Source organism: Stegostoma tigrinum, chromosome 29 (assembly GCF_030684315.1).
Source record: "Stegostoma tigrinum isolate sSteTig4 chromosome 29, sSteTig4.hap1, whole genome shotgun sequence".
In the NCBI taxonomy this organism is placed as follows: domain Eukaryota; kingdom Metazoa; phylum Chordata; class Chondrichthyes; order Orectolobiformes; family Stegostomatidae; genus Stegostoma; species Stegostoma tigrinum.
In genome coordinates this window covers 38474883-38497789 of record NC_081382.1, presented here as the reverse complement: position 1 = coordinate 38497789, position 22907 = coordinate 38474883, and the positions used below count along the sequence as shown (strand labels likewise).

General features: G+C 45.7%; 1 protein-coding gene across 3 annotated transcripts in view; it reads left to right on the top strand.

Annotated features, from left to right (window-relative positions):
• The window catches only part of lhx3 (LIM homeobox 3), a 71272-nt gene extending 48604 nt beyond the window's left edge, over positions 1–22668 (top strand). For all 3 annotated transcript variants that reach the window (XM_048558748.2, XM_048558749.2, XM_048558750.2), the window contains exons 3-6: positions 2706–2908; positions 4285–4436; positions 16834–17005; positions 20835–22668. In XM_048558748.2, the coding sequence (XP_048414705.1) occupies positions 2706–2908; positions 4285–4436; positions 16834–17005; positions 20835–21238 (931 nt within the window). In that variant the 3' untranslated portion in view covers positions 21239–22668. The remainder of the gene's footprint in view (positions 1–2705; positions 2909–4284; positions 4437–16833; positions 17006–20834) is intronic.
• The last annotated feature ends 239 nt before the right edge of the window (positions 22669–22907 follow it).

Here is a 22907-nt window from a genome sequence, read left to right as displayed (position 1 = left end):
AGTAGAAAGTAACTTTGGGTCAGATAATGCCTGATAAAGGTCACTTTGAACCTGAAAGAGTCACTTTCCAACTTTCAGTATAATTGTTATCACTGAATATCCCACGATTAAATCCTAGAGATCATCACCAACCAAGAACTTAACCAGAAAAATTACGCAAAGACTATGCGTACAAGACTAGGTGAAAGGCTGGATTGTCATCAGTGAATAAGTCATGTCCCGATGTATCAGCATCTGAAAGGCACAAGTCAGGGGTGTGATGGATGCACAGCAGAAATTCACCGAAGATCCTCAGACAGCACCTTCCAATCCCACAACCACTTCCATCCAGAAGGGCAAGAACAGCAGATGCATGGGAACACCACACCCTGCAAGTTCTCCTCTGAGCCACTCATGATTCTGACTTGGAAATATATTGCCGCTCCTTCACTGTCACGGGGTCAGAATCCTGGAATTCCCTCCCTAATGGCATTGTGGGACAAGCCACAGCAGTGGACTACAGCGGTTCAAGAAGGCAGCTCACCACCACCTTTCCGAGGGCGAAAAGGAATGGGCAAGAAATGCTGGCCGGCCAGTGACATTCAGGTCCCACAAATGAATAGAAAAAAAATTCACTCCATCCACTACCAACATATCATGGCCACAATGTGAACCAAATACAAAGCAGAGACACCCCAAGGCAACTTCTGCTACATCTTACAAACTTGCAAACTCTGCCACCCAGACGGATAAGAGTAGCAGACATGTGAAAACACCACAACCTAGTAGTTCCCCTCCAAGTTAAGAACCATCCTGATTTGGAACAATATCATCATCACTGTAACAATAAACTGGAATGATCCACCTGACAATATTGTGAATTTGTCTTTGATATATGGATTACAACAGTTAAAATATGCAGTTTGACACTATTTTTACACAGGACCATAGGAAGGGAGAGGTGAACTTATAGATGTTTATAAAATAATGAGGGGCATAGATAGGGTTAGTGGTAGTTGTCTTTTCATCAGGATAGGGGATTTTAAGACTGGGGCACATTTTTGAGGTGAGACAAGAAAGATTTTGAAAAGACACGAGGGGCAGATTTTTTACATGGAGGGTGGTTCGCATGTGGAATGAAATTCCTGAGGAAGTGGTGGAGGTGGGTACAAGTGCAACGTTTAAAAGGATGAGCATATGGATAGGAAATGTTTGGAGGGATATAGACAGGAGCAGGCAGGTGGGACTAGTTTAGTTTGGGATTTGGTCAGCATGGACTGGTTGGACCAAAGGGTCTGTTTCTATGCTGTATGACTCCATGACTGTATGACATCTGATACCCATACTGCATGAATGAATAAAAGAAATGTTAATCAGTTTACTTCATTCATTTATCTGTCTGAGCACCATAAAAACAAAACTATTAGACAGCAACATCTTTCCATCTCTTTGAGTACTGTATCTATTTCTCTGCGTACGTATGTACTTATCTATTGGTATTCTCTATTGCTATGTCTCCCTAGATCGTAAACCATTTATGTGCCAGAGTGCTGTATCTGTCGAGTTCTGAATTATTTTTATCTGTGTATGCTCTCTGTAGATATTAAAGAACTTTTATTCTGCCTACTGGCATCTGTAGACATTTTGTGCAAAGTAAGAAAAACAGAAAAACAGGATAGAAAAACTCCTCAGGACTGGCAGCCTCTGCTGGGAGAGAAAACAGAGTTAGGGTCTCAAATTGAATTGCTCTTTTTATCAGAGCTGCTTGGGAAAAGTTCTGGAGGAGAGACACATTAGACTTAAAATGTTTACTCTGCTTTTCTCTCTCAATAGATGCTGCTAGACCTACTGAGCTTTGCTAGCACTTTCTGTTTTTATTTCAAATCTCCAGTATCTGCAGCATGCTTATTTTATGTAAAGCAACTGCTGGTCAGGTCAGGAACTGGCCCTTTGTGGTGTTTATCTGTGTACAGAAGCTGCTGCACACATTGTGTAATTATTGGGTCATGTATGTAAAACAACAACAACTTCCCTTTATAAAGCACCTTTAACGTAATGAAATATTCAGAGGTGCTTAACAGGAACATGAGGGAGAAGGAGCCACATGAGGAGATATTAGTTAGATGACCAAAAGCTTGATCAAAGAGGTAACTGTGAAGTAATGTCTTAAAGAAGGAAAGTGAGGCACAGAGGTAGAAGGATGTAGCTAGTGGACTCGAAAGTTTAGGGCCTGGGTCGCTGAATTGCCAATGATGGAGACATTGTAGTTGGGAATACAGCAGAGGCCAGACTTGAATATCTGAGACAGTTGAAGGACTGGAATAGATTCACAGAGTTAGTGATGGCCCAGTCTTGGAGGAATTTGAAAATGGAGATGAGAATTTTAAAGGTAAGTTATGGTTTGACCAAGATCCAATTTAGGTCATTGAGCATCAGAGTGAGACCTGGATATATACTGATGTACAAGTTTAAAGTATGCATAACACTGCTTGATATATAAGCACCTGAGTAATCACACTAATGCACAGGCTACGTGCATGTGTATCACTAGCTAAATGGTCTATTACTCTTCAAGTGGTGACTTTACAATAGCACTTAAAATAAGAGTTTGAGCACTTAGGTCTGTCACAACAGCTTTCACTAAAACACAGGTACCGTCTGTCCTATTCCAGACCTCTATATGAATCTGAATTCGATTCAGTTGAGACTTCTCTTTGCTGTTGCAGGAGATTTGGAAGGAAATGTGCTGCTTGTCAGCAGGGAATCCCTCCTACCCAGGTGGTTCGGAGGGCGCAGGATTTTGTCTATCATCTGCAGTGTTTTGCTTGCATCATTTGCAAACGCCAACTTGCTACCGGCGATGAGTTTTACCTCATGGAGGACAGCAGACTGGTCTGTAAGGGAGACTATGAAGTGGCAAAGCAAAGAGGTGAGTTTCCTCCCACCCTGCCTCTCATTAGCAAGACAGTGAAATATTATTATTGTTCCTGAACATCCAAATGCATCAACAATTCGATTAAGTTAATTTTTTTGGTGCAATTTATATGTCAGCCATCAAATCGTGTTTTATTGACAGAAGTTATGAGTAAAATGCAATTGGGCAGTGACACAAGTCATTGAAGCAAGCACCTGGAGAATAAAAACATAGCTGATGCCTTTTACTTGCTTTGTTTTCTCTATATATTGCTTTAAAATGAGAGAGTAGGTTAACCATATTTGTTTTTTAAATTCTGCTTTGCTGGAACATTAGATCAATCATAGCCCTAAAGATGAGTTATACATATGATATGTCTATAAAGTCTGAATGCAAATCTAAACTTGAATAACTTTAGGGGCACATGTGACAGAAGCAAGTTATAAACAATATATGAAAACAGAATTCACAGTTTTGTTACCCCAGGTTCAAATTACAGGCTTAAAAATGACTGTCATCTTTTGTGGTACATCACTCAATTTAATTATTAATAATAATAATTAGAAGCAGGTTTAAGCTATTTGGCCCCCTGAGCCTCCTGCGCCTTTCAATAAGATCATAGCTGATCTGGTAGTGGTCTGAGCTCCACTTTCTTATCTGCATCCCTTAACCCCTTACTCCTTTGTTGATCAAAAACTATCTAATTGAGCCTTGGATATATTCATTGATGCAGCTTCCACTGTGTTTTGGTAGAGAGAAATCCATGGGTTCGTAACCATCTGAGAGAAGAGAAGAACATGTTTCCACATTTCTGTGCTAAAATTGAACAGTTGTCAAAAACATTCTTTCTGAAATAAAATAAAATGAGCACATTAACATTCAACCCATATATACATTCATAAATTCATGTACATACATGTTCATCTGAAGGCAAAGTCACCGTAATCTTATTCCTTCATTAGAGAGGGACAGCTGGTGATGGCTTAACCGAAGGGTCACCATATCTCAAGTGGCGGGAAGTGCTGAAACCTTTTGTGGTAACCTCAGTCAGTGAAGGAATTGAACCCACATTGTTTGCCTCACTAATGGGTCATCCGGTCTACTGAGCTAACTGTCTCCCAACACGTTATGTACACTGACTCATTCAGAACAAATGGTCTTGTGACAGACAACAATATTGACACCTTGTTACCCAACCACAGATATAGTCACAAACAATGCTGATATAGCTACCCTCTTCCTATGGCTAACAACCCGTTCCAATTCCATTGTCCAGTCTGGGAGGGGGGTGTGAAATCTAAGCAGATGATTGTTAAGCAGGTTCTGGAAGAGGTCATTCTGCTCCTGACAATTGAGCTCATTCAGACATGGACTTTCTTATTTACTTGCAGAAGCAGAAACCAATGCCAAGAGGCCCCGAACCACAATCACTGCCAAGCAGCTGGAAACTTTGAAGAATGCTTATAACAATTCCCCCAAACCAGCTCGCCACGTGCGAGAACAGCTTTCATCTGAGACCGGGTTGGACATGCGTGTGGTCCAGGTATGGAAAGTTTTTACCGGAGTTTTTACTTCCTTCAAACTGTAACTTCCAAAAGGAGAGAAAGTCTAGACCTAAACAACAGAGCCCTTACAGAAGAGGAAAGGTCTTTGACTAGATGATGCCCATCTGTTACCTATTGCTCCCTGTCTTCATCTATTGATTGTTCACCTTTTAAGCTCCTTACATTCTGCCTTTAATCACTCAGAGAGCAGCGGTCTAGCAACAGACATCAACAAAATCTGCAGCGCTCTAAATTAATAACAATCCTGGTTTGCTGGTGGAACATATGTAAAGCTAAGTTTAAAGGAAATCCTCTTCACAAATAACTGTTGGGCAATTTCTAATCTCAATAACTACAATGATGAAAATTACCATAAAACATCATTTGGGCTCTTATGATCACAGCAAAGTTCAAAGTAAGAATTATGTCGCTTTAAATCTTATTTCATCACGTTCTAGGTAGGCAATGTCTGTGCCAGGAATGGAATATTCCTCCTGCTCTCTAACCTCAATATCAATACTCCTGCTCCCAAATTGTCTCAGTTCAGATATAATTATACACCACCTGTAAATAGATAGAGTTGATACCAACAACCTGGAGACAATGAATTGCTTAATCTTGTGCCACAATGAAATAGTCTCTAGGTTTCCGTGGAGATTCTTTCTGGTCATATTTCTAGATGTTGTGTGAGCATGTTTGAAAATTATTGCCCCAAGCCTTTTGTAAGCACATTTTACAATGACACTGCACAGAGAGATTTTAGCAATTTGAGATTAATGTTTGAAGGAGATAACAAAAACAAAAGCTACTAGGAAAGATTGAGGACCAGTTGGATAGATCCCTCAGAGAACAGGCTAGGCACAAAGGACCAACCAGTCCTCAGAATCCTACAAATTAATATCACAATGTAGTTTGATCTGAAACTATGTGACTTAGATCAACAAATTAATGGAGCAACATGAGAAATGTTTATATTTACATTACCACTTTATTACAAAGGTGAAGTGATCCCTATCTCATGTTTTCCAAATCAAGCTGTTCAGGAATATTAATGCATACCTCAGACGCAGGTGGCACCTGGTTCTCTGGGCGCAGAATTACGAACACTTGCACAGCATCACAAGAGCCCCTGAACCTCACTTGACGTGGATGGCTTGAATGGGGAGAAGCTTTTTCCATCTGTAGGAGGGCCAATAACAAGACCACACCAATTTAAGATAATTGGCAGGTGAATCAGAAGGATTTATTTTTTAATGCAGCTGGCGATTATAGTCTGGGACACCCTTGCTGAAAGTGTAATGGCAGCAGATTCACTAACGTTTTCGAAAGAGAATCAGATAAATACTTGGAAGAAATTTCCTTTTTATGAAGCCATGAGAAAAAAGATCAGGAGATTTGGATTAATTAGGTAATTTGACTGAAGTGCTGGCATGGATTTGACAGGCCAAATGGCCTCCACCTGTACTGTATTGATCTAAGATTCTATCTGTGTATGTCTGACTGGAAGAGAAGGACTTATCTATTTGCCTGAATGAGCCATTAGCCTGAGAGTGAAAGCTACAAACCAGTTCTACAGCTTTCAGTGAATATTACAGTAATTGTACAACCTCTTTTCTTTATTCATTCATGGGATGAGGGCACTGCTGGCTAGACAGCAGTTATTGCCCATCCCTAATTGCCCAGAGGGCAGTTAAGAGTCAACCACATTGCTGTGGGTCTGGAGTCACATGTAGGCCAGACCAGGTAAGGAAGGCAGTTTGCTTCCCTAAAGGACATTAGTGAACCAGATGGGTCTTTCTGGCAATTGACAATGGATTCATGGTCATCATTAGACCAATAGCTCCTTGCATAAAACATCCACCTACCTTACTGTATCTAACCGTATCAATGTAACACGTTTCTGGACATGGTGTCAGGTCAAGACAGCTTTTATGATGTAGCATTTAGGAAGCTTGAGCCTTGACCAACTGTCAACTAATAGCCATAGGCTTCAAGGCCCACATTTTGAGTGGCTCACATTTTTCAGAAGGGTCCATGTTACAGATACACTAGGGATAAACTGGGTGTAATTATATAGTTCAGTAAGATTGAAAACATAGGTCCCTTATGTTAATCAGTCAGCTGCTAGTGCTGTTACTCTTTCGGTGTTCCATTCCCAAAAGAAAGATGAACAAGTTATTACATGCAAGGATAGGGCAATAACCTTTCCAGTATCTAATAAGAGATATTAGAAATAACAAGTAACTTTTATTGTATATAGTTACGAACATAGCAGAATGTCCAAAGACTTCACTAAAGTCTTATCAAGCTGACACTGAGCCATAGAAAGGTCTATATTAAGACAAGCGCTCCTATGCTTGGTCAGATTGCATTGTTTTATGCAGTGTGCTAAAACAAATAGAGAGCGGTGTAAAGGATTAGGGAGGGAATTTCAGTATGTGTAACTAGCTGGAGGCACAGCCGTCTAGAGTGGCATGAAGGAACTGGGAGATAGACCATATATACACAAAGAAAGTAGTATGGAAGTATTGATTCTCTAAATGATTATTGGGTTGTTACAGAGGTTTTCTTTATAGTAACTAATAACTTTAGAAGTGTGACCATTACCTCTATCCCATGCTTATTGTCCCACTGGGCCAAATTGTCTAATTAATACCTGGTTAATGGTTGGGTTAAATTTCTTTTTATTCTAGCTCAGTGGGAGCACAATCAGACCAGATCCTATGAGTTAAAGGGAAACCACACACTGAAGGCAGGAGGATACAATTACAAAGAGTAATAATCTCAGCAGATTGCTTAGAAAAATATAAACTGCTCTTAATATGATCCAGTTTGGTCAATGGATGTGGGAAATGTGGAGTTATCCAATGCACAATGCAACACAGTGCATTTTGAATCAGCAGTTTTTAAGGCACATGCTGACTCTGCAAAACTACTATTGCCCTTCTGATCGATTTTTACATTGCATTCTTGCTGTCCTGACCTTCAATATATGACTGGTGATTGGCTCATGAAGTTAGCCTGGGGTGAGAAATCATTCCTGGACAAGTAAATGTGTTTCTGGGGGTTAAAAGGTAGTACATAAGTATACTGTACATAAGCTGCTAATGGCATTGCATTCAAAGAGATGTACAGTTCTGAGTGTTTAGCATGAATAAGAGCAAGCACTAAACAGGAAATCCTACTCCTTCCTAATTGCATGTAATTGAACAACCATAGATACTGATTAATTCTTTCATTTCTTATAGTATAGAACAAACCAGAAAATCTTTGCCAGTATTTAAACTTCACATGAAGTCCACCAACAACCTTCTACATCCAGTCGCTTTCAACATTTTTTGCTAATTTTTTCTCCCTTGATTGTCTACTGGTTTTCCTTATTTGTACCGACTCCTTGTATTGCAACTACTCATTGGTAAGCAAGTGTACCCTGCACTCCTTATTGAATTGATTTTGTGACTATATTTAGCTCTGATTTTACTGGTAAATAGGAGAAGGTATTATTTACCTGTACCAGGTTATCCTACAACATGTCTCCAGACTATTAAATGTCTAAAGAAAGAAATTAGTTGATAGGATCAAGGTCATGATGTTTTCATTGGTGAATTATCCAGTCTGACAATTTCTATGAGCAAGTGTTCAATTACAGTGCCTGCTTACTGAAGGTCGTTGATGAAACAGGCTTATAACTCACTGTACATAAGCTGCTAATGGCATTGCATTCAAAGAGATGTACAGTTCTGAGTATTTAGCATGAATAAGAGCAAGCACTAAACAGGAAATCCTATTCCTTCCTAATTGTATGTCATTGAACAACCATAGATACTGATTAATTCTTTCATTTCTTTTGTGATTCGTCATAGCTCAATGTGATGCATGACTCTCTAGGACTCATGCTAGACAATGAAACTTCCACTCTGGGTTGGAATGGGAAAAAAAGATTGCTTGATTAGCTTTGTTGCCACTCCAATAGTAAGGAACCATTTAGTAGAACAGGGCCAGGTATGGAACAAGTGTCTTTCTCATAGGCTGCAAGTTTCATGATGGGGAGAAACAGTTGTTGAATCTGAGCCACATTACAGCAATAAAAACAGAAATTGCTGAAGAAACTCAGCAGGAGGGCCGCATAGGTGGAGAGAGAAACAAAATTAATCTTTCGAGTCCAGTATGGCTCTTCAGAACTCAGAGTTGTAATCCTGACAATCCAAGGGAAGACTTACACTTGGCCATGACAGCAAAGGGACTTGGTCACAAATGCTGTACTCTAATGGAATAATGGCTTCAGAGAGACACCATGTGACATGATAGTATAATGAAAACGACAATATTGTAGTCGCATTCCACCATGCTCATACTTAAAGTACTACTCATACCCACAGAGATAACAAGGTGTAGAACTGGGTGAGCACAACAGGACAAGCAGCATCAGAGGAGCAGGAAAGATGGTGTTTCTGGTCTGGATCCTTCTTCAGAAATCATTTTCTGAAGAAGCGTCCAGAACCAAAACGTCAGCTTCCTTGCTCCTCTGATGCTGCTTGGCCTGCTGTGTTCACCCAGCTCTACACCTTGTTATTAGATTCTCCAGCATAAGCAGTTCCTACTGTCTCTGAATCGATTCATACCCACAGCTGTCTCAGAAACTTGAGGGAGCTGGTGCCAAAGAGCAATTTACCTGGTCCCTCCTTCCATCTTTCTGTTTCTGCTAAAATTGCATGTTTACTTAGCCACAGGGGTTTGGCAATAGCATAAACATTACAAAGTTTGAGAAACCAGTTTTCAACCAGTTTGAAACCAGGTTAATGTAAAACAATGAACTGTGGATGCTGGAAATCCAAGAGAAAGAAAGAAATTGCTGGAGAAACTCAGTAAATCTAGTGGTATCTGTGAAGAGAAAGTAGAGTTTACATTTCAAGTCCAATTTGGAGCTATTAGTAACCAAGAAAATGTGGTATATATGCTGAAGACAGCGGTCGGAGGAGGGATGTATGAAGGAATAAACAAGTAGGTGTAGACCAAGCCCTGATTGAGAGAAAGAGAGTTTGGCAGACAAACAGATGGACAGGGGCAAGCTAGGGAGAAAGCAAAGCTACTAATGGGGACCATAAGTAGGTGAAAATGGTTTGGTTGTGCTGAAAGCAGCTCATGTCATGACATGACCTGGGATGTTGAGTTGGTAAAGTACATTAAAGATGGTGCTTGGGTTCTAAAATTAACTGAACTCAATATTGAATCCTGAAGGCTGCAGGATCCCAATATGGAAGATGAGACACTGTTCTTCCAGCTTGTGGTGAGCTTCGCTAGCGCACTGTATCAAGCCTGAAACAGAAACATTGTCCAGGGAATATGGTGGTGTGTTGAAGTGGCAGGCAGCTGAAACCAGGTTGTCTTGATTTTATGTCACTTGAGGAAGAAAGCTCCAAAATAAAAGTCCAGTATTAAGCCTAGTATAGAAAGATGTACACAGATGTCTCAGATCCCATCAGCATTTTCTAAACATACCTGAAGTTGTCTTAGATGTTCAGCGAGTATGAAACGCCCAACTCCTGTTCTCAAAAATTTCAATTTCAACACAATACTCATCTGATTTGGAGAATTACAGTTTGAGCCAGTGGTATGTGAGTAGTATAAGACATATTGGAAACCACACTGCATCTAATGATGATATTAATTTGCTAGCAAGTTTTGAGAAGATTTGTAGCTCAGGTTGAGGTTCTGGATGTGAGTTTGCTCGCTGAGCTGGAAGGTTAGTTTTCAGACGTTTCATCACCTTTTTTTTATTTGAAAAAATATACTTTATTCATAGAATGTACAAAAAATAAAACATTTATACACCTACCCAGTCATGCAAGCCGCTCCGGGTTACCCAGGGGGTATGTACACCAACTAAAGGAAAAAAACAAAATAGAGAAAAAAAACAAAGCAAAGAAACCACCCCGGCAGTCGTCACCCCGCACAGTCCCAGTTGGCCCCCTGGCCAGTTGGGGAAGGCGCCAGCTGGGCCCAGTTACCAGATAGGGTTCTTTTTCCTACTCTGAAGGAGGGGTTTCATACGGTGGTCTTTCCCCACCGCGCCTTGGCAGCGGCTGCCCCAAGCTTTAGCGCCTCCCTCAGCACATAGTCCTGGACCTTGGAATGCGCCAGTCTGCAACACTCGGTCGGGGTCAGTTCTTTCAGCTGGCAGACCAGCAAGTTGCAGGCAGACCAAAGAGCGTCTTTCACCGCATTGATAGTCCTCCAGGCGCAGTTGATGTTGGTCTCGGTGTGCGTCCCCGGAAACAGCCCGTAGAGCACGGAGTCCCGCGTCACGGAGCTGCTCGGGACGAACCTCGACAAATACCACTGCATCCCCCTCCAGACCTCCTGTGCATAGGCACACTCCAGAAGGAGGTGATCGACAGTCTTGTCCTCCCCGCAGCCACCTTGAGGGCAGCGTGCAGTGGCGCAGAGATTCCGGGCATGCATAAAGGATCTCACTGGCAGAGCCCCTCTCACCGCCAGCCAAGCAATGTCCTTGTGCTTGTTTGAAAGTTCTGGCGATGAGGCATTCTGCCAAACGACTTTGGCAGTCTGCGTGGGGAACCACACGACGGGATCCACCCTCTCCTTTTCCCAAAGGGCCTCGAGGATACTACGTGCTGACCACTGCCTGACGGCCTTGTGGTCAAAGGTGTTTCCTTTCAAAAATTTCTCCACGAAGGACAGGTGGTACGGAACGGTCCAACTACTCGGAGCGTTCCGCGGCAACGAGGCCAGGCCCATCCTTTGCAACACCGGGGACAGGTAGAACCTCAGTAAGTAGTGACACTTGGTGTTTGCGTACTGAGGATCTACGCACAGCTTGATGCAGCCGCACACAAAGGTAGCCGTCAGGGCGAGGGTGGCGTTTGGAATGCTCTTTCCCCCATTTTCCAGGTCTTTGTACATGGTGTCCCTGTGGACCCGGTCCATCCTCGACCCCCAAATGAAGTGGAAGATGGCCCGGGTGACCACAGCGGCGCAGGTCCAGGGAATAGGCCAGGCCTGCGCCACATACAACAGTACCGAAAGCCCCTCGCACCTGGCAACAAGGTTCTTACCCGCGATGGAGAGGGACCGGAGCGTCCACCTGCCCAGCTTCTGCTTCAATTTGGCGATACGCTCCTCCCAAGTCTTAGTACATGCCCCAGCTCCACCAAACCAAACACCCAGCACCTTCAGGTAGTCTGTCCTGATGGTGAAGGGGATGAAGGAGCGGTCGTCCCAGTTCCCGAAGAACATGACCTCACTCTTACCCCTATTGACTTTGGCACCCGAGGCCAGTTCAAACTGGCCGCAGATGTCCAATAGTCTACTCACCAACCGACGATCGGTGCAGAAGACGGCGACATCGTCCATGTACAGGGAGGTCTTGACCTGAAGGCCTCCACTGCCTGGGATAGTCACGCCCTTCAGGCTCACGTCCTTCCTGATGGAGGCGGCAAAGGGCTCCACACAGCACACGAACAAGGCAGGAGAGAGTGGGCAGCCCCGCCTGACTCCAGATCTAACAGGAAAACTGTCTGATTCCCACCCGTTGATCGAGACTGCGCTAACGATGTTGGCGTAGAGCAGCCGGATCCAATTGCGGATGCCCTCCCCGAACCCCAATTTGGAGAGGACGTCCCTCATGTAAGCATGAGAGACCCTGTCGAAGGCCTTCTCCTGGTCCAGGCTGACGAGGCAGGTGTCCACCCGCCTGTCCTGTACGTAGGCGATCGTATCCCTGATGAGCGCGAGGCTCTCAGCGATCTTCCTGCCCGGCACAGCACAGGTTTGGTCAGGGTGAATCACTGACTCCAGGACAGACCTGGCCCGGTTGGCAATGACCTTGGCCAGGATTTTGTAGTCCACGTTCAAAAGTGAAATGGGACGCCAATTCTTAATTTCTTCCCTCTCCCCCTTCCTCTTGTAAATGAGGGTGATGATGCCCTTCCTCATGGACTTGCGCATTTCCCCTGCCCGGAGCGCACTATCGTACACCTCCAGCAGGTCCTGGCTGACCAGGCCCCACAGAGCGGAATACAGCTTGACCGGTAAGCCGTCGCTTCCGGGAGTCCTATTCCTCTGCAAGAACTTGAGGGCTCTGGCCAGCTCGTCCAGGGATATTGGCCGGTCCAGCCACTCCCTTGTGCCGTCGTCTGAGACCTCCATGATAGACGACAGGAACGACTCGGAGGCCGTGCTGTCCGTGGGCTTCGTGTCGTACAGTCCGGCATAGAAGGATCTGCTGATCCTCAAAATGTCGGGCCGAGACGACGTCACCGAGCCGTCGTCCTCCTTCAGCCGGCTAAGCACAGAGCTCTCTTTGTGCACCTTCTGAAAGAAGAAACGCGAGCACGTCTCGTCCTGCTCCACGGAGCAGACCCTGGACCGGAAGATTATCCTGGAGGCCTCTGCGGCGAAGAGCAAGGCTTGCTGGCCCCTCACCTCGCGGAGGTCCTCCGTGACATCGACCCCCATCAACTGCAGAAGGAGCAGGTTCTGGAGTCGCGACAGCTTTCCCCACCTCTCTCTCACCTTCCGAACACCCTTGAGGACAAAGAACCTCTTGATGTTCTCCTTCACCGTCTCCCACCAGTCGCCTGGAGACTCAAAGAGGGGTTTCACGGTTCTCCAACCGGCGTAATCCCCCTTAAGCTCCTCGACGTTCTCTGGGGTCAACAGAGTCATGTTGAGCTTCCACATCCCCTTGCCGGCCGGCTGGTCGTCCTGTAAGTGACAGTCGGCCAGCAGGAGGCAGTGGTCAGAGAAGAACACCGGCTCAACGCCGGTGGAGCTGACCGAGAACGTCCGTGACACAAACAGGAAGTCTAACCTTGAGCGGATAGACCCGTCTGGCCGCAACCAGGTGTACCTCTGCTGCGCTCCGTCTGCAGGGGTGCTGAAGACGTCGAGCAGCTTGGCGTCCTTCACCGTGCCCATCAGGAATCTGGACGTGACGTCCAGTTGACTCCCCCCACCCGCTGTCCCCACACCGGATCTTTCATCTGCATCAATGATGCAGTTGAAGTCTCCGCCTAGGATGACCGGCCTGGACGTAGCCAGCAGGGGTGGAAGCCGCTGCAGGATGGCCAACCGCTCACTCCGTACCGCTGGGTCGTACACGTTGATCAGCCTCAGGGGAGCATTCCTGTAGGTGATGTCAGCCACTAGGAGGCGCCCCCCCACCACCTCCTGAACTTGAGAGATGGTGAAGTCGCGCCCCCGCAGCAGAATAGCCAGGCCCGAGGAGCGACAGTCGTTACCCCCTGACCAGATCGAAGGCCCACAGGTCCAGGCGCCGGACCATTTCCCATACCTGCCGAGGTGCGGTATCCCGCACTCCTGCAGAAACAGGAGGTCCGCCCTGACGGTGGTCAGGTAGGCCAACGTGGACACACATCTCGCGGTTGACTTGATGCTGCGCACATTAAAGCTCGCAACTCGTACCCCCATTGTGGGCAGTGACCGCAGTACCCTCCCCAAGTCCAAGGTCCAGCCCCTCCATCTGTCCCTTCATGCCCATTGCCCGGGCTAACTGCTGGACACTCTCCGGGCTCAGGAAACCGTCCGTGCTACCTTCCGGGTGGCATCCCCCCGTCAGGGGTGCGGAGGCAGGAGGGTCCGGCTCCGGGTCAGGCTGGGGACGCGCTGTTTCCTCCTTCCCGCCTGGAAGTTCCAGGGGCCCCTCCAGTGCTCCAGCGGCACTTGACTGGGTGTCGGAGGGAGCCTCAGGACGCCTCCCGTCACCTGGAAGCGGGGGGCTGCTTTCCTTCCCCCTCGAGACCTTTAACCTCTGCTTCGGGTGGGCCCTCTCCGAATCCTCCTCGTCAGAGGAGCTCTTATAGCCCCCCTGTAGCTGCCTCTTCCCGCCTGATGGTTGCGGTTCCTGGGCCCGTCGACGCACCTTCCTCCTCACTTTCCGGACTGTTGTCCACTCCCCTGGGTCGCCTGTCGCCGCCTCCATTGGCTCCGGGTTGTCAGGGGGGATCGGAGCCTGCAGGGGTGCTTTGCTGGCCTCGGGCCCATCCTGCAGGGCTGGGCCCTCCTGCACGGCCTGGCCGTCCTGCACATTAGTGGGGTCCTTGCTGGGCCCTGGTGCCTTCCTCTCCTCCGGGGGGGCTGGCCCCGCATTTCCCCTGCCGGCGACCTGGGCGTAGGTGGTACCCCGCTGCGGGCATGCCCTATAGAAGTGGCCTGCTTCCCCACAAAGGTTGCAGCTTCTCTCTCGTGGGCAATCCTTTGCAAGGTGTCCCTCCTCCCTGCAGATGGTGGCTTTGCAGTCGGCCGCCACGTGACCTGACCTACCACAGGCATGGCAGACTTTAGGTTGCCCTGCATAGGTCAGGTAGGCCTTGCTCCCGCGGATCGCGAAGCTGGACGGTGGGTGTGCGACATTCCCGTCTGCGCCCGTCCTCAGCATCACCTTGACCTGCCTCTTACTCGTCCAGATGCCAAAGGGGTCCACCATGTCAGTTAGGTCCCCTTCCACCTTCACGTACCTTCCGAGGAAGGTCAGGACATCAACTGCTGGCACATGCGGGTTGTACATGTGTACAGTCACCATACGGCTCCTCTGCGCTGGCATCACAAACAGTGGGACAGCGGTCAATACAGAGAGGGGGCCCTCACCTCCTTTCTCCTTGAAAACCTCCAGGAAGCACTCGCAAAGCTTGGCACTCCTGAAGGTCACATCGTAAAAACCTCCTCCGGGGAAATCCTGCAGGCAGTAAATGTCCGCAGCAGCAAACCCACAACAGTCCAACAGGACCCTCTTCACGAAGAAGGTGCGGTCCACAGGTGCACCTTCATCCACCTTCTTCACGGAAACACGGATGGTGTTCCGGACCCCCTGACCTGGGGCACGAGCACTTGCCGCAGCCATCGCTGCAGGTTGGCTGCTCCCCTGAACCAGCGTTAGGCCAAAGCCAGCATTAAGATCCACTGGTTACAAGGGTGCACAGCCAACCCGCCATCCTCCTTTCACCTCCAAGACAGCACTCTCCTCCTCTCGGTCCACAAGAGAGCGGGTCTTTATGCTGTTCCAGATGTAAGCTGGTTCACTGAGCTTGCCGGTTTGTTCCCAGACATTTCATCACCATTCTAGGTAACATCATCAGTGAGCCTCCGACGAAGCGCTGGTGTTATGTCCCGCTTTCTATTTATATGTTTAGGTTTCCTTGGGTTGGTGATGTCATTTCCTGGATGGTGATGTCATTTCCTGTTCCTTTTCTCAGGGGATGGTAGATTGGCTCCAAATCAATGTGTTTGTTGATGGAGTTCCGGTTGGAATGCCATGCTTCTAGGAATTCTCGTGCTTGTCTCTGTTTGGCTTGTCCTAGGATGGATGTGTTGTCCCAATCAAAGTGGTGTCCTTCCTCATCTGTGTGTAAGGATACGAGTGACAGTGGGTCATGTCGTTTTGTGGCTAGTTGATGTTCATGTATCCTGGTGGCTAGCTTGGACACTACATTGGACAAACAGGCAGAAAGCTAGCCACCAGGATACATAAACATCAACTAGCCACAAAACGACATGACCCACTATCACTCGTATCCTTACATACAGATGAGGAAGGACACTACTTTGATTGGGACAACACATCCATCCTAGGGCAAGCCAAACAGAGACATGCACAAGAATTCCTAGAAGCATGCATTCCAACTGGAACTCCATCAACAAACACATTGATTTGGAGCCAATCTACCATCCTCTGAGAAAAAGAACAGGAAATGGCATCACCAATCCAGGAAATGACATCACCAACCCAAGGAACCCTAAACATATAAATAGAAAGCGGGACATAACACCAGCACTTTGTTGGAGGCTCACTGATGATATTACCCAGAATGGTGATGAAATATCTGAAAAATTAATTTGCTTTTTTGTTCCTTTTTCAGACATTTCAAGGTTAGTTATGCTGTAGTTCCTGTCTCAGTATGATCCTATTTTTGAAATGCAGTGCAGGATCACTGGCCTGAGCACTGCTTTGATTATCTTGCATTCTACTATTCTAGGTTTAACAGCCATTGGGAAACGACTGCAAAGTCATTACTCCAAATATTTTTTAACAATTTTTTTATAATGTTAAATATTCACTGATGTCCTGATCTCAAGGGCCCTGAGCATTGTCATGCAGAACTGGTAGTACAACTTGATGATCAATGCCTAAACTACTGTAAATGATTTTACTTTTTTGCAACATTGAAACATTGTGCAAAAGGTCAAAAATCAAAGTCTCCCAACATTATTCCCAACAGCCTAGTGTCTACAGGAGTAGCGTCTCCCATAGGTTTATTTGCTGGTTAACTGACACCCAAGGGTATCTTTGCTTTAATGTAATTCAAAACAATTTAACACCAAGGTTACAATTGCTTATCCTGCTTTTGTCTCCCATAGGTTTGGTTTCAGAATCGCCGAGCAAAGGAGAAACGATTGAAAAAAGATGCTGGGAGACAGAGATGGGGCCAATATTTCAGGAACATCAAACGATCCAGAGCAAGCTCCAAATCAGACAAGGACAGCACCCAGGATGATGGGGTAGCCAGTGATGCCGAAGTGTCCTTCACAGGTCGGCATCTGATGGTCACAGCGAGTTGGGGTTGAGTTTTAGTTGCCCTTGACAATCAACAAATCCAATAATGATTACCTTTTGGACTATCATTGTAAACATCAGCATCTCAGCTATGTGGAAAGACAATAGGAGCTGGATCAATTTAATTAGAAGAGGCACTGTTCAGAACAGATCTAATAATGTGCTTAATATTATGAGGGGCTTTGATAGAGCGAATAAGGAGAAACTGCTTCCATTGACAGGAGAGTCTGTAACCAATAGATACAGATTTGAGGACTTGGCAAGGTGAGGAAGGATGTTTCCCTTTATAGGAGATACCAGAACTGGGGTGGGGGACACAGTTCAAGATTGAGGTCCCACGTTTAAAATGGAGATAGGGAGATGCTTTATTTTCTCTCAGAGGATCATGTGTCTCTGGAATTCTCTTCCCCGGTAAACAGTGGAAGCTGGACTATTGAATTTACTCAAGCCTGAGTTCAATAAATATTTAATAGACAAGGCCATTGAAGGTCGTGGTGGGGGTTTAATGCAGACAGGAAATTGGTTGCAGTTTGAATCCCAATCAGCCATGACCTTAATCAATGATGGAGCAGGTTTGAAAGCCAGGATGGACTATTCTTGCTTCTGCGTCCTCATATTCCTCACTATATGCCTATTTTTAATTACCCAGCAAGCTGTTAGAAAATGTTATACACTGTTTATAAGAATGGTGGAAGTAGGGTCAATAGAAACTTGTAAAGGGGAATTGGTTAAGTATTTGAAAAGTGAACATCTGTAAAGCTCTGAGGGAAGAGAGCGGTGGAAGTATGGGACCAATTCCAACGCCTCCTTTAGAGAGGCATGTGTACAAAGAGCTGAGTGGCCTCCTTCTGCAATCTTAAGATTTTAATTAATTTGCAAATGGCTAGGGATGGAAAATCTAAGAAATGCACATTGATAGTGATTCATATAATTGAGAATGAACCTGAATGGTTTCACATGGAATGAATTCACAATGAGGTGTGGGTGGTTGGGGAGGGGTTTGTTTCTGGGAGCAAACAGTGATATTGGCAAAATGAGCAGAGGAAAGGCACATGTACAAACATAGGAGATAGCTCACTGTTGGAAAATCATCTTGTCTCTCCTTCAACAGCCATTCTTAACAATGTGCAAATTCTAAATTACTGTAGTGCTACCTAGTGTGTTAAGGAGTCAGTTAGTACATTTGGCTGGATGGCTGGTTTATGATGCAGAGTGATACCAACAGCATGGGTTCAATGCCCACACTGACTGCAGTTACCAGGAAAGGCATTGCTTCTCCCCACTGCACCCCTTGCCTGAAGTGTAGTGACTATCAAGTTAAAATCCCACCACTCATGGTAACATTAGTGTGTTCATATCAGTTAGTGGGGGGTGGCCCTTGAACGGGGCTAGTGTAGCAGTAATGTTCCTGAACTGGTAATCATATGCATGAAACCCACCATGGCAGATTATGAAATTTAAATTCAACAAAGTTTGGAAATAATGGTCAGCCTAATATAAATTTGGTTCACTAATGTCCGTTATAGAATCCCTACAGTGTGGAAGCAAGCCACTTGGTCCATCAAGTCCACACCAACCTTCTGAAGAGCACCCCACCCAGACCTACTCCCCCACAACCACCTAGCTTGCAATTTAGCATGGCCAATCCACCTCACCTGCACATCTTTGGACTGTAGGAGGAAACCAGAGCACCCATACAGACATGGGGAGCATGTGAAAACTCCACACACACACACACACACACACACACACACACACACACACACACACACACACACACACACACACACACACACACACACACACACACACACACTCTCCCAAGGATTGAATCAAACACAAGTCCCCTGTGTGATGAGGCAGCAGTGCTGACCACTCATCCACCACACCACCTGCTTTAAGAAAAGAAATCTGCCGTCCTCACTGGCCTCACTCACATATGACTCCAGACCTACAGCAATGTGAATGACCCTTAACCGCTCTCTGAAGCAGACCAGGGCATTTAGAGCTGGACAACAAATGCTGGCCTTTCCAGCAATGCCTACATGAATGAATTAAGAAAAGCCTCCACTTTGAAAGCACAAGGAACACTGTCACTTTAAATTAACATGACTCATTAGGCAGTGCCAAAACAAACTGCCTCAATGCTTTTCAATTTTGAGAGATACTTAGCATTGTTTGTGGAGAGATTTGAATTATCACACAAAGTTTTAGGCATAACTTCATACTGAAAATGAAAGGGGTATCAGATATCGAACCAGGAACATAAAACAAAATGCTGTGAGCGTGTGTAACCTGAAATAAAAATCATGATTTCTGGAGGAACACAACAACTCTGGCAGCATCTGCAGAGAGAGAGAGAGAGACAGAGACAGAGACAGAGAGACAGGCAGAATTAATGTCCCTGGCTAAGAAAAGAAGTGGTGAGTGTTCATTTTGATTTGTTAGTGTGCAGATTTATGAGAAACTGTGGTAGTGGGATCATTGCTTCTACTCTTCCAATACAATATGCTTGGCTAGCCTGCTGCAGCAATAGATGGTGGGCACAAAGACTTCCTGATGGGGACGGAGTAGATGGACCAGTCCTTTTGCAATATATCAGGCAGGAAGCCTCACCTTTAGGGATGTTAGATAACAAAGTGTGGAGCTGGATGAACACAGCAGATCAAGCAGCATCTTTAGAGCACAAAAGCTGATGTTCCGGGCCTAGACCCTTCATCAGAAAAGGGATCATGACTCTCCTGGTATTTGTGGACATCAATTTATCATTAACCCTTTCACAGTAATATGTCTTCAGCCAAACTGCTGCCAAGAATGTTGTCATCTGGCATACCAGCCACCACCTTGAAGATGCTAAGTGCCAATTCTCAGAGACTTCTTTCCATCTCTCTGGATCATAACTCCACAACTAAATATCTCGCTGTTGTTTCCAGGATTTCTCAATGGCCTCATGTCCCATGGAGACCTCCCCTCCACAGCCTCCCTCACTGCCCATAGTTTTCCCATCCTTGCACAGCCGCCTTCCCCATCAAACAGAGTTCCAAAGAAGAGTCATATTAGGCTACTGTTCCCCTCTCCACAGTTGCTGCCAGACCTGCTAAGTTTCTCCAGGAATTGTTTTTATTTTCAATTCCCAGCATCCAGTGTATTTTACATTTGTTCTCTCATGAGTCAGGGTAAAATTGGAGTATTGGTTAACTCTCCCACAAACAACGCAGAGAATGTTGGAGAAACTCAACAGGTCTGGCAGCATCTGTGGAGAGAGAAAAATAAGTAACTTCCAGGTCCAGCAAGACTCTTCTTCCAAAGAATTCCAGTTCTGAAGAAGAATCAAATTGGTGTCAAAGCATTAACTCTGTTTCCTGCTCCACGGATGCTACCGGATCTGCTGCGTTTCTCCAGCCTCCTCTGTGTTTGTTTCACATTTCAGGTAGCTCAGTGGCTAGCACTGCTGCCTCAGCGCCAGGGCCCTGGGTTTGGTTCCAACTTTAGGCGACTCTGTGTGCGGAGTTTGCACATTCTGCCTGTGTCTGTGTGGGCTTGCTCCCATTTCCTCCCACAGTCCAAAGGTGCATAGTAAATGCAGGGTTATGGGGATGGGCTGGGAAGATCTTTGGAGGCTAGGTATGGACTGGATGGGTTGAATGGCCTGTCTCCACACTATAGGGATTCTATTATTTCCAGCATCTGCAGTATTTCCAAATATCCAACAGGTCTGGATTCATTGGAGCATGCCATTCAAGGTAGGGTACCTGTCCCTCTCGGGTTTTAGATTTTAATATCTTTTGTTTGTTTCTACATATAGATGATCATTCGATGCCCGATATGGGACATCCGAACGGCATGTACAAAAGCATGAACGACACCTCTCCGGGTCTGGGTAGACAGACAGCAAGCAACGGGGGCTTCTCTATTGATGGAATGCTCTCCCACGACCTGCGGTCCAACAGTCCTTACGGCCTCCCCCGGTCACCGGCTTCTTTGCAAGCCATGCCGTCCCACCCTCCCCTCATGTCCGGCCTCGTGTACCAGGACACGGGCTTGGGGATCCTGGCGCAAGGAGGGGGACAAGGTATGAGCCAGTCTATGCGCGTCTTGGGAGGAAACGGACCCAGTTCGGATCTGTCGACGGACAGCAGCGGCGGGTATCCTGACTTCCCGGCCAGTCCCGCCTCCTGGTTGGATGAGGTGGAACACGCACAGTTTTAACACATGCCCCGTCCTCCCCTTCTCTCTCTCTCTCACACACACACACACACACATATAGTCTCTCCCTACACACGTTTCCAAATGAGTTCGTATTCTTCCCGCGGGCGTAGATGCCACAATTGAGCAGCGTTTTGTAGCGTCTTCAGCTGGGAATTGCGTTAGAACCTGTAGCAACGATTTAAAAACAAAGGAACTTTCAGCACATGAAGAACCACGGACCCGTTGTAACTTTCAGCCCTCGTTCGCTTCTGTTCTTCGCCGAAAAATGTACGCGGACTCCGTGCGACAACAGGTTGGACTCTTTCGCAGAACTTTAACCAGGCGCTGGAAGTGCGCGACGAGCTTTCAGCAGACTCGGCAACATCTGCGGGGACGCAGGGAACAGAAAGTTCAGGACGATGACCTTTCTTGGAAACACGCGTTCATGACTATTTTGCTATTTAAGTTGCCAAGCCACACGCATTGAGCAGGAGGTGTATTTCCTGAAGCCGTGTGTGTGTGTGTGTGTGTGTGTGTGCGTTTATATGTGTGTGTCAGTCTCATGGTCCTTATTGTGATCCACGTACACACATCAAAACATCGCAGTGTTCGGATTCTTGACACTAATTATACGAATGAATGTGATTATTTAAGAACAGAGCAGTGCCGTGTATTAGGATACTCTCTGAATGTTAAAACGCCTGATATAGTCCATAACCTGTCGTTTAATTTTCACTTTTTTTTAGTAGCATGGAAGTTACTGTTTGGCGTGCTACCATTGGCAGGTGATAGTTAATATCCCAGGAAACAATTTGGGAAACTTGGACTGTGGAGTTTCCTCACCTTGCAACAAGCGACTTCACCGCAAAGTGCGCCAGAAGTTTAGAGGCTGTGAGCGGCGCTATATAAATGCAAGTTTCTTTTTAGAAAAAAATGAAATTAAGATAAATCAATGCCTGGGTCGGTGGAGTGCCGTACAAACGTGTTATAAAGTGGCCAACAGTAATTTCTAAGCTTGTATTCTGTTAACTATTTGTCTTTTTTTGGAGTGGGTTTCTTTAACAGTTGCAGTTTGCAATGTTTGTTTGTTGCCAAATATCTACTCCCCCTCCCTGGCGGGGAGGGAAACGTGTAAGAGTGTATTTTATATTGTGGATACAGGGAAGCGGTTCTCTTTTGTGGTATTTTTTAGGATCGGAAATAGTGGTGCGATTTTAGAGAAAAAAAATTTAAAATGCAAAAAAAGGACTCATTTCTTGTTTTGAATCTTGCTACATCATTTTCTGAGTTTCGGTGTTGTTGCTACAGCATTTTGTCAGCAAAAGCTAGAATGTGTAAGGTGTTTTACATGGTACAAATTGGGTATGGAAGTTATTATAGGTCCCGCGTAAATGTTTTACTGTCTTTTATTTAATCTTTCTGAATGACGAATACGACAAATCTTTAATAAATTTATGAGCTAAATGAACATGGTTTTGTGTAGAGACATCAGTGTTTTATCGACAGTTTGCCCATCTCAACAGAGAAACGACTGTTTTGAGGTTTAACTTGCTTCAGCTAAGGTTGAGAGTACACGAAGTGAACCCAAGTAGTTAGCGTCACTTACAATGCGAATCTTGTGAATGAACTTCACTGCCTCCCCTGAATCACTCTGGGGAGTCGCGACTACGTTTCACAGTGTGGAAACAGG